Genomic DNA, 12,606 nt, shown 5'->3' on the forward strand with positions numbered 1-12,606 from the left:
TCAGCCAACAAGCGTTTATTAAATGCTTACTACATGTTAAGTAGGTGGGATACCAAAAAAGGGAAAACGTGGTCCCTGTCCCCAAGGAGATCACATTCTAATGGGGTAGGCAGCACACAAACAACTATTTATGTACAAGATATACAGAATAGATGGAAGGTAATCTCAGAGGGAAGGTACTAGCATTGAAGAGGAGGACCTGGAGAAGGTAGGATTTACAAAGAAGCCAGAGGTGAAGAGGAGGGGAATTCCAGGCATGGGGCATAGCCATGGAGTGTTGTAAGTCAGGAATAGTAAGAAAGCAGGTGTCACTGGATTGTAAACTATATATGGAGAATGAAATGTTAGGAACATTGGAAAGATAAGAAGGGGCAAAGTTGCAAGGGTTTTAACTGCCAAACAGATCAACAAGACACATACAATGCTTTCTGTAATGCAGCATGATCAAAATCTTAGGACCTGGAAGCAACCATGGATACTGACTTCGCCTTATCTCCTTTCTCTCCACTACCATCCAATCCCTGCCCTAGCAATGAAATGCATTTAAATAGTAGCCTTAGCAAGCCACATAAAAATAAACATGATACTTCAATGGATAGTTGATCTCACTTGATAGGGATTTTCTTTCCTACAGTTCAGACCACACTTTATCTGGGCCTTCTTATGCCACATGATTCTTGTCCATGTGCTCCTATAAATCCTGTAGTAGAGGTCCATCTACTGAGGATCATTTTCTAGGAAGATACAAATAGAGCATGTGAGCTACTCATTTGGTTATCTCTCATTCTTCCAGCTGACTCACTTCTTTTTTTCTGGTTGTACATTTCTCTATGTGCACAGTGCCTTGCACATTGGTCTAAAATAAACACGTTGCTTCTCTGATATCGTTTGCCCCATTTCTCTGGGGTAAATCCTTGTGGTTCCATATTAATGCCTACTCACACCCACTGCCCACCAATCATTGCTTTTGAGGTGACCTGCAACTTGAATTTTTCAGAGACGATGACATCCCATGACTCAGAGCCAGACAGCATCACCTTTGCAGAATTCTACTCTGACACCTCATTGTGATGTGGAGGCAAAAATAGGTACTTGAAGGTTACACCACTGCTGCACAAGCTCTGGCAGGTTCCACTTTACCATGCTGAAAAGACTTTATTTAATTGGATTTCAGCAATAGGCTGCTTCCATTTTCTGAGGACAAGGGTTTCGGTGATGAATTCTTTGACCCCAGCAATCCAGTGACTGCTGTAGTGCTGTGCAAAACAGCAAAATTAAATAATGTGTTCTAAGATGGGAGATATTTGACTACTGGTCGCAATGAGAAAGAAAAAAAAATATGTACAAAAGCCACAAGTATAGGAGCAAGAAGATGGCAAAATTACATGAAGGAAAGTAGAGGGGCCATTTAACATACAATAAAATTACAGTAGCCCCAAGATTCCTGGAAAATACACAAGAATACTTACTATTTTTGGTGAATTGAAAAAAGACTCTCCCCAAATCATTTTATGGGAATCCAGTCGCCTCAAAACACTACTGTCTGTCTGGCAGGAGAAACATTCTGACACATCAGAATAAAAGGCTAGAAGGAGAATCATTTAGAAATACCATCTGTAAAAAGGAAATTGACCTTTAATTATTTGAGATGGCAGGTTTATTACTACATGAGAGAAAAACAAAGGGTAGCTAGGTGGCACAGTGGATAGAGCACCAGTCTTGGAGTCAAGAGGACCTGATTTCAAATCTGGTGTCAGACACTTGACACTTACTAGCTGTGTGACCCTGGGCAAGCCACTTAATCCCAACTGCCTCATCAAAAAAGAGCAAATAAATAAATAAATGAAAGAAAGAAAAATGAAAACAAGAATTAGTAAACACCAATTCATAACAGCAATTCATAATAGACTTCTGTCTTGTGGCAAACTTTCTTGTTTTGGTATGGTTTTCATATATGGAGGCTCATTGAGGGAAAGAGTTATGGCTCTTATTCCTACCCAGGACCATCTAGCAGGCATGTAAGATACAAAGTCCTAGGTCAGTAGAATATATCATATCACATGGCAAATGCATTAGAAAAATGCAGAATATAGTGGGGCAAGTGTTACTGAAAGTTGAGGTTTGAAGAAGGCCTTCAGGAATAGGTAGCATTTGAAATAGATGGGGAGGAATTCAATAGCAAATACAGTATATGGAAGCAGGAGATTATAGGGCATAAGCAAACCATCCAGTTAGGCTGGCACAGAAGGAAAGAAATATTACGAGATAAACCTGGAAAGGTAGGGTAAGGCCAGACTGTGGGCCTTGAGTATCGGGCAAAGGAGTATGAATTTTACTGAGGTAATAATATTAGGGAGCCACTGAAAATTCCCGAATGGAAAAAGAATATAGTCAAAATTGTACAGACCCCTGAAGGCTCAATTCCCTTCCTTCTTTCATGATGGCTTTTCCAGTATTCCTAGTTTATGCTAACACCTTTCTCCCCTAAACTCAAGAAAAAAAATTAGCATTTAGTTCCAAACTGTGTGGTTTTAATCTCTCAATTTCTAATGCAAAGCCTGTCTCCAAAATTAAGAATGCAATTCTCTTGAAGGTAGGTGGTATGTTGAGCACGGTGCTGGTGTTAAAGGCCCACTGCCAATTTTAACACTAGTACTTGAGAAATACAACTAGAACTTGCATACCACAAACACCTAGCATTTCCAGGAAGATTTTTACTGCATTCACGTTCCAATTTTCCATCTGTAACTGACTTAAAATAGGCACTACTTAGTCAGTGACACGGCTAGGTTTGATTTATGAAAACAAACAGTCCTGGACTTTGTAATTAAAGATCATAACTTTTCAAGGCCAATTTTAGGCTTTTAATACCGAAGAAAACAGAGACAACCTGGACTTTCTGTGCCTCTGGACTTGGGTACATTATAAATTTAATAATATAACACCTGGGTGTTCATTTCTCTGGTTGAGAATGAGTAGAATGTTTCTCTTCACAAAAAGGTAAAATGAGAACTATAATTTTCTCCACTTGATAGAAAACAAAAGCAGCCCAAATTCTAGGCTTCTGTGTTTCAATTGAATGGCAGAGCTAAATAGCTAAATCCATATTTGAAAGACATTCCAAAATCAAAATTGTTCTTTAAATGAGGAACTTAATGTTTTAATCTATCAAAATGTTATAAAAAAAAACCCCAGAGAATTTCACATTATCACTGCTGATGTTCTTCTATATATAAAACCCATGTTTAAATGACACTAAAGATGGGTCCCTAAGAGTGGTTAAAAAATACACCTGTACTTCTGCTGTATTCTTTTAAAATATGAACTCTTAGCAAAATGAAAAGCTGAAATCCTTCAGTTCCCAAAGATAATACCAAAATCTACCAACAGTCAACCAATGAGCAACAATAACGAGGAAAGGAGTGAGGGTGGTGGGCAGGGAGAGAGGCAGCTTCTGTGTGCTTCATGAATACTGTTAGATGGCCAACATTCCAATTTCTCCTCTGAAGTACAAAGTCTGAACTTCTGTGCTCAAAGCAAATATATTTACACAGGGTCTTCATAAAAAGCTGATGTACTTCTAAATTTCAGCAAATTGCACATCTTCTCTCTCAAAAACAATGACAGTAGCTAATATTTACAAAGCATTTTAAGATCTGCAAAGTGCTTTACAGGACCTCATGTGAGCCTCAAAACAAACCTGTGAGGCAGGTACCATTATGATTCCCATTCTGCAGATGAGGAAAATGAGGCTGAGAGAGATCAAGTGATCTGCTTAGGGTCAAGGACTTGCAGATTAACTGAAAACTGTAGGAAATACCAGATCCTGTACAGTCAGTTCTGCTATAATGCAACAAGTGCTTTCCTAAAAAATCACTGCACTATGAAAAACTGAGCAATAAGAACGATAGTGCCCATGGGAAAACTGGGACTGGGGGACAAACTCAAACACTGTCAGTACCATGCTGGGAAAACAAACAAGACAGGAACCTAATAAAAACAGAAGCAGTTTTATACATAGTAAATGGTTAAAAAAAATACACAAACACAGAATAGTGGCAGTATCAGCGGCCTCAGGCCACCGCTCTACCTGACCCCAGGTTTCCATGGGGCCCAAGTTGGCAAAGCCCAATTTTTGCCAGGCCAGAGTGGTAAGCCTCAAGAGGCCAGGGCCTGGGCCTGGACCATGGAGGATGAGGGGCAGAGTTGGACCAGCCCTCCTTAGTCCAGAGCTGTTATTGCACCATATGATATGTATAAATGTGAGACTTTGTCTTGAAAAAGACCTTAAGTTTGCATAGGGAAGTGAGTGTGGGAAGGGTTACAGCTAGTGCAGGACAGTACCCACAGCAAAACTGTGTGCATATTTTATGCCTGGATCACTAGGTGCAATTTTTTGTTTGTCCCTGATAAAAGGGTACATAAGTAAACATGAAGTTCACATTATACTAAAATAGTTCCCTAATATATATCAATCTCATTGGAACAAATTCACATCTTTGAAACAAGTGTTATAGCAGAACTAACTGTTCAGACACTACAGAAGTGGCATAGAATTCAACAGGAAAAAGAACAAAGGATGAATTACACAATTTTCAATGATTCAAGGCTGGTTCTGGACACAAAATCATATCGTTTTAACACCAATATTCTTCCAATGATGCTACTGCTGAATTGTAGAATTGCTGAAGAATCAAAAGGATGAGTGATCCAAAGGGAGAGGTACGTACCGGGGATAAGCGGACTGTCCTGCATTACTAGTTGTTATTTGGTGCAAGGGGCCTAAAGGAAATGGATGCATGTCATACAGGAAATGCATACTAGTAAAAGGAAGTGGGGCAGTCTCATGTAGCTAATGACAGACAACAGATGGAAAGGTCAAGTGCTACACTGACAGCCACAGAAAGTTAAGACCTAGGGCAGGGTTTGTTTATTTTTTAATCTGGGGATCTATGAATGTTACACATACGCATACATGTATATGCATACATATATACATACACACAAAGCTCACAGATCTCAGTGTTTTTATACATGTATATATATACACATACACACACACAAACACATATATAATTTGACAACTGTATTTCAATGTAATTGGTTTTCTTTGTAATTCTGTATACTTTATTTTATGCATTTAAAAACATTATTTTGAAAGTAGGTCCATGATACACCCCACAAGGGTAAGAACCCGACTGACATAGTGGAAGGCCACCAGCTTGCTTGGTTGGATTCTGTCGAGTCAGATTTGTGGAAGAACATGAATACAAATTATAGAGCTACAACAAACTGTAGAAGGATAGCTCTTTGTGCAGCTGGTGGGAATACTCACCATCAAAAAGCTCACCAATATCCACTGAAGTACACTGTAGAGCAGAGAGGGGGCAGGATGGAAATCTCAAAGCTCCTAGTCCAGTGTTCTAATTTAGAAATACCAGCTTTTCTTCCAAGGTTGGTCTACTCTATTTCTACCTTTTATATTTTATGTTACTCGGGATCAAAGATAGGCTCTAACCTATATATACTTAGGTTCAAGAAGTTTGGGGATTTTTTTATTGGCGGGGGGGGCAGAGGAAAAGGGCATCTTGAATCTCATGTCGAAAAAGTCTACCACAGACAGGAAAACTGAGGTAACAGACCACTACAGGGGTCACATGTATATGGTCTTTTAAATCTCATGCCTATAATGCTTTGCTCTAGTCATGTCCACCTCTTAGAATCCCTAGCTTCCTTCAAGACTCAGCACCGCGGTCCAGTGCCTCCCTTTCTAATGTTATTCTGTGTCTATGCAGTATTTTCTGTACATCTATCATGTACATGCTGCTCCCCCCACTAAGAATATAAGCTCTTTGAGGGCAAGCAGTTTTTGCTTTTTCTCTACATCTTCAGTGCTTAACTGAATATATAGTGAGTACTTAATAAATCTTTGCTGATTTATTAATTAAGGGTGGGAGAAGGTTCAAAGAGACAACAGGACCAAGTCTGGCAGGACATCAAACCAAACCAAATATGAGTTCAATTCCCTGTGAAATGAGAACTGGATAATTAGAGGCAGCTCAAAGCAATGTGTACCAACCTGAGGCTTGACTATGTGGTTGTCTCAATTTCACTAGTTAATAAGTTGGTAGCATACTCACTTACTAGGGCTGAAGAAAACACAGGATCATTGATTTAGAACTGGAAGAGACCTTTTTGGATTAAGTAATCAAAGCTATCTATAGCCACATGAAAAAATGCTCTAACTCCCTATGCATTGGAGAAATGCAAATTAAAACAGTTCTGAGGTACTTATAAATTAAAAGTTCAAAAGCTACACAGGGTCTTTACAAAGGCTCTATTCAATATACGATTTAAAACTGTTTAACTTTTCACAGCTTTGTTCTTTAAATCTTCAGGCAGTGGGGCAAAAGGCCAACTGGAGGTGGCCCTCATAAGTCTGTTGCATAGGAAAGATGAGTGCCTTTGTCTTGGTTCTCATGGCTTTAAGACAAGTCCCAGTGCTACCCAGTATGTGCTGATCCGTTTTGTCCTTCTACTCTATTAACTCAGTAACACCCTATTTTCACAGAGAAGATAAAGCCTTTTCCAAGCTTCTACCACAGCCGACACAACAATAATATGGCTTGCTGCCTCCCTCACATCCCAACTCATTCCCCAAAAGGAAAGGAGCATTGCAGAGCTGCAAGAGACTTGTCTGTACTCTTAGTCAATGGAAATACAGTTGACCCCTCATCGCTGAAATCATCAGGCATATTCTAACTCCAAAACCTACCTCAATTTCTTCCCATGCTCCCAATTCCTTAATAGAACAACATGAAAATAAAATACCTGTCCTCAAGGAAATGTGAGTAGTAAGTCTGAAGTGTGTGGGAAAAATAACCTGGGAAAAGAAAACAATATTTTCAGTGTGCTAAGATCCACAGAGGAAAGGCAACACTTAAATATAAAGAAAATAAAAAGTATTTAAAGATATCAAACCTGATTTCAATATTCATTTAACTCCTGAAAAACTAATTAACTTTCAAAATTTCTTTGAAGAATTCCTTCAAGCAAATTCCTTATTTGTTTTGTTTTATTTTTAAGGCCATTGGGGTTAAGTGACTTGGCCAGGGTCACACAGCTAGTGAGTGTCAAGTGTTTGGTCTGAGGCTGAATTTGAACTCAGGGCTTCCTGACTTCAGTGTCGGTGCTCTATATACTGCGCCCCCTAATTGCCCCTGTAAATTACTTATCTGAAGGGTATTCATTTCAATCAGTTTCTTCCAGAAAGTTCATCTTCCACTGAGTTCCAAAGCCTAGGGAAAACTTCTATGCGCAAGTCAGAAGAATGATGACTTATTTCCAGATCATGTTCTCTTTGTTGTATAACGTACTCCTTGATATTATATTTTCCTCTCAATTCTCTGAGTATCAACAAAACAACAACAAAACACACTCCATTCCTCTCCATCCCTCCTAGATTTATATAAACACCAACACAAATCTGGCCAAAAAGTCATGTCACACAGTTTGAAGGAGAGCTTCCAGATGATGTAATTATGAGGGGGGCAGCAAGCATTCTAAGAGAAAAGAACCAAACCCTGAACCCAGTTCTTGGCACAGAATAAACACTTCAGGTAAATTCAGTTTTTAATGGTACATTTTTCAGGAGGCTTAAGAAAAAAGTCCAGTCAGTTTACTTGATTAAAACTATAGTAAAGAAATAATGTGTTGTTGGGAATAACTTCTACAAACAGTACATTCCAAATTGTATAATAACCAGTTAATATATGCAGATTCATGGAAGTCCAAACCCCAGATTTCCGTAGAAAAGGAGTTATTATATCTTTACAGCTACAAAAGTCTCAATAATACAAATAGGGTTGTAAAAATTCATCTTCTTTTGCTTAAAATCCTGTAATAACAGTAAAACTTAGGTCCCATTTTTCCCCTCCCACCTCCACTGTGCATATTTAGGAACAGTTCACAATCAGCAGGTTGGGGACAGGAATTCTACAATCAATGAAATGAATGGCCTCTTCTGTGATTAGTCTTAAGGTGTCCAGCTGAACGGCGAAGTCTTTTTCTCTCTTGTCGATGCTGCTTCTCAGCTTCTTGTTGCTTTTTCTGTTGTTCAGACTAAATAATTTAAATGGGGAAAAGGAGAGGGAATGAAAGTTCAACATTTCCTTCCAGAGTTACCCAAATCCACAGACCTTCTTTTGCTAGAAGTATTACCGAACTCTGTCTAGTTTAAGTTGGCAAGGTTAGATTCTGCTCAGGAAAAGACACTGGTGGAAGGCAACAGAGGGAAAGACATTTGCATCACTAGTTTTGTTTTTTCTTTCGGGGTTAAGTGACTTGCCCAGGGTCACACAGCTAGTAAGTGCATCACTAATTTTTAAAATAAGCACGATGTACAGAGAAAGGCCCTTTAGTGAGGAGGAAGAAAAGTGCCCTGTTGTGTGAAAAGAAAACTGGACACGGAGTCAGGAGACCTGTGTTCTGTCTGCTCCCCACATTGTGTCTTGTGCCCCTTCCCCTCTCTGATCCTCAGTTCTTTCACCTGTGAAATGGCAGTGGTCAGACTGGATGATTTCTCCAGCCCCTTCCAGCTCTTTCAGTTGATAAATTAACTGTCCAACTACAAAAGGCCAGCAGAGTGAATACATCCTGTGAATACTTTTTCTTGCATTTAGACCTGGATTCAGATTTTGCCTTCAACACTAGCTGTACAACAGTGAACAAATCACTTAACTGAAACTCATTTTCCTCATTTGTTAATGAGGTTCATTAAACCTGTAGAGCCTAACTCACAGGATTATTAGAAGACTCAAACGTGTTGTTGTATATGAAGCTTATTTTCTAACTTTAAAGTAACTTTAAAGTACAATAAGTATCAGTTATTACTATTAATATCATTATCATGAGTACAACTTTAAAAGGGATGATATTAATTTCACTACATTAGTTCTGCTCTATTCAGTATAAACAAAATCTAATTTCCCTAACCCTGTAGTGGGCCTAAAACCAATTTGATTTACATGTCAATCCATGTAGCTGCACTTTATTTCAAAAATTCTTTCCCTATATTCATCCATAGTCAGTTCCTCTTGATGCTTTAAATTCAGAAGACTGCTTTCTTTCCAAATTTTAAGAAAAATAAATTATCATTAGACTTTAAAACTTCCCCTCCAAGATGAAAATTTATACTGAATTTAATTACCTGGGAAAAAATATAAGTGGACTGCCTAACTACAGTATTACAAGTTACGAGGACTAGTTTGCACATTATCGAGAAATCTTTAGTTAAGTGAAATTCCAGAAGATGGAAGTTTTTGTCCATTCTTGATTACCATCCTTCCTCAGCTACCCTTCACAATAATCTCATAAAAACCTTGAGAGGAACACCACATTTCTGAACAGAGCAGCCATAGCATTGTCCTTTGTAAAGCTAATAAATGTCAATCAAACCACCAGTTTATAAATCTGTTGATGTGTAAATGATTCAACTGGAAATCAGTTATGCTATTTACCTCACTAGATTATTGTAGATGTCCTTTACAATAAAGGCAACAGCTTATGTTATTGATAGGTTCTTTTTCTTTCCTTTTGGTCACAAGAGGAATTTAAATGAGATTTAAATTTAAATGAGATATCACTATTAACACTATGAGACAAAAATTTGGAGAATGCTAAAATAAATAGCTAGAATGAAGTTTTAGGCCAGAAACAGTTTTTAGTTCCAGCTCTATCATTAAACATGTTGCTCTGAGATGACTTTTCTGGGCCTCAGCTTCCTCTTGTGTAAAACGAGGAGACTGAATTATATCAGTGATGCTCAAAGGGTGATCCAGGGACCCCTGGAGATCCATGAGACCTTTCTGGGGGATTCTGAGGGCAAATGTATTTGGATAATAATAATGACATTTTAATTCCTAATGTGATAAAAATCTATAAAATCAATTGATAAATTGATAGATAGAACCCATAAAACAAAAGCTCTTTGAGGTCCACAAATACATAAAGGGGCCCTAAGACCAAAAAATTTGAGAGTCAATGAATTAGATTATTTCCAAGATCCTTTCCACCTCTAAAACTCTATAATCACAGAATTCTTTTCTCCAATGAGCCTGTCTTGTTTTCAGTTGCCATCAGCTGCTGGGGAAGAGGCATCAGGGTGGAATATGAATGACAATAGGGGTATAGCTATATGATGGACAGCTTCACAGGAATCACAGTCCCTAGACAAATGATACATTAAATCATTTCTTTCCCTAAATCATTTGTTTTAAAGATGTAGATTTTTTTCATAAATTTCACATGGTTAATGCCATTTAAAATACATTTTTCATCTCTAAAATTTCTGAACAAGTTTTAAGTTTCCTGGAATTTGTTGGCATTTATAAACCAAAATCAAGAATAACTGGAAAGATATATAGATTTAACCGAAAATATAACAGACATCTATGTGATATAGCCAAAAAAGTTCAATGGACACAGTGTCTGAAGACTTGGGTTTGAGTTCCATCTCAAACTGAAATTCAGAAAGCTGCTTCCTAATCATAAGGCCTGGGGTAGTTTTTTTCTCCTGTTTGGACCTCAATGCATTCATTTGTGAAGTAAAGGATTAAGACTAAAAGATCTTACACCTCTAAATCATGAGCCTCCCACACAATGGGCATTTAAAAAATACGCATCTCTGAATTCTTTTGATTTAAATGAATGTTGTGTGTCCAGTCAAATGCTGGGGCCAATGGAGAAAAGGACCAGTGGGGGCCTTCCCCCCTACATTGAACCTCCCCACGCCTTCCTATCCTAAGTTCTAGTTCATGTTTTTCCATAGATGATCTAAAACTTAACATGCCTATATTATTTGCTTACAAAGCAATTTCTCCCCTGAACAACTAAATGATTCAAGTATTATGTTCATTTTACAGAGAAGGAAATGAGGCTAAGTTACCCATAAAACACATACCTATAAAAACACAACTCTTAAGTAGGTGGAGCCAGAGGACCCAACCATTAACCCAGTCATTTGCAAAAATAATTCTAACAAATTACTGTCTATGTCTAGTTTTGATATAATGCCTTTTAAAAATCTCTGAAGTATTTTATTAAATAAAAACAATGTTGGGAGGGTCTGTTATTCACTTTATCATGAAATATGAACAGACACTCTAGGAAATCACTTTCTAATTTTATGAAAAGACTTTACTTTAAGAGTCCTGAGGCGCATTCACTGCTACCAAAAGTTATAAAGAAGTAACACATCAGTACACAATAGTTACTAAAAGTGAATGGAAGACCATTGCCCACAACTACACTGGACTGTATGGCTCTAATCCCAACAAAAATGTGTCCTGAATTCTGAAGAGAACGCAAAGATTTTATGTTAATGCCCAAGATTAATTATGATAAGAGAGTTAAGCTGTAAGGAATAGGTAACAGGTACAAGAAGTAAGTTCTGCCTTCAAAATAGACTGTCTTAACTACAAGGTACTTTCAACTCACAGAATGAAAGCTATCACTGCTATTAAACTACCTTTTTCTTCTCTGGGAAATTTCAGAAATAGCCACGGATAAAATTTATGATATGACTACTATAAATGATTCAAGCAAAAGAACCAATAGCATTGTTAAAAACAATGTTCCTTAACTACTTAATTAAAAGAAGTACCAACTCCAGATAATTACTGAAAAGCCTTCAACAATTAAAAGTACAGATCAATTTAGGGCAGTGTTCAACATTAAAACAAAGATTTCAACACATAAAAACAGAATACACATAGAATGTAGGGTTAGAAAGGCCCTTCAAAGTCATTTTATCCAGCCTTCTCGTTTTACAAAAAAGAAAACTGAGGCCTAGGGGAGTTAAGGGTGTTTCCCAAGGTCACTGAGACAGTGAGTAGAAGAGCCGGGTTTAGACCAGTCTGGTTATTCTTTATTTCTGGCATTAATGAAATTAAATTTTACCAGAATACCATAGGTCACATTACTGTTCTAATAAAAGATATTCTTTGATCTTTAAATGATAAGACCTTTATTTCTAAGTCACATATGGCAATTCAATGATGGACAACTGCTAGCATGTTTGCTCACTACTAACCAAAAAAGATTTATAGCTAATTTTTGAATCACTCAGTCTTGTGCTATCCTCCAGGGCCCCAATAATACATGACCCTGCTTCTTTTAGTCAGTGAGCTCACAGTCCAAGAAAGCTCTGAAAAAAGATGAAACATTAGTATAGAAAATGGTACATTCAAGAGGAGGGGGAAAGCCTGGGAGGTTTGGCTCTGATATGAGGTCAAGAATAAACCAAATGATCCCAGAGGCTTTTGTGAAAGTTAGGTTATCTCACAAATCAAGTGAGAAATCTGATATACTAGCTAATTGAAATGCCTTTAGTTCTTTTAAAACACAAAGACGATAGCGCTAATTGTTCATTTTCTATATTACTTTCCTTTTTTTAAAAAAGGCTATTTAAATTAAGTCAAAATAACTTACCCTCTTTAATGTGAATGTCAACTGTTTGCTGCCAACAGTTGTATCTGATACATTCAGAGTCCCAAGTTTTGCTTCAAGCTGTAAACGATCTTCAAGGGGTTTTCTGCAAAATGAATG

At 37.6% G+C, this 12,606-nt stretch overlaps 1 protein-coding gene across 1 annotated transcript in view; it reads right to left on the reverse strand.

Moving 5' to 3' along the window:
• Window positions 1–7,614: 7,614 nt before the first annotated feature.
• Window positions 7,615–12,606, reverse strand: part of NOL10 (nucleolar protein 10) — a 110,021-nt gene continuing 105,029 nt past the window's right edge. The window contains exons 20-21 of the mRNA XM_020992678.2: window positions 12,490–12,592; window positions 7,615–8,121 (exon numbers count right to left, since the gene is read on the reverse strand). Of these exons, the coding sequence (XP_020848337.1) occupies window positions 8,002–8,121; window positions 12,490–12,592 (223 nt within the window). The 3' untranslated portion in view covers window positions 7,615–8,001. The remainder of the gene's footprint in view (window positions 8,122–12,489; window positions 12,593–12,606) is intronic.

This window comes from Phascolarctos cinereus, unplaced genomic scaffold, assembly GCF_003287225.1.
Source record: "Phascolarctos cinereus isolate Bilbo 61053 unplaced genomic scaffold, phaCin_HiC Scaffold_2;HRSCAF=192, whole genome shotgun sequence".
In the NCBI taxonomy this organism is placed as follows: domain Eukaryota; kingdom Metazoa; phylum Chordata; class Mammalia; order Diprotodontia; family Phascolarctidae; genus Phascolarctos; species Phascolarctos cinereus.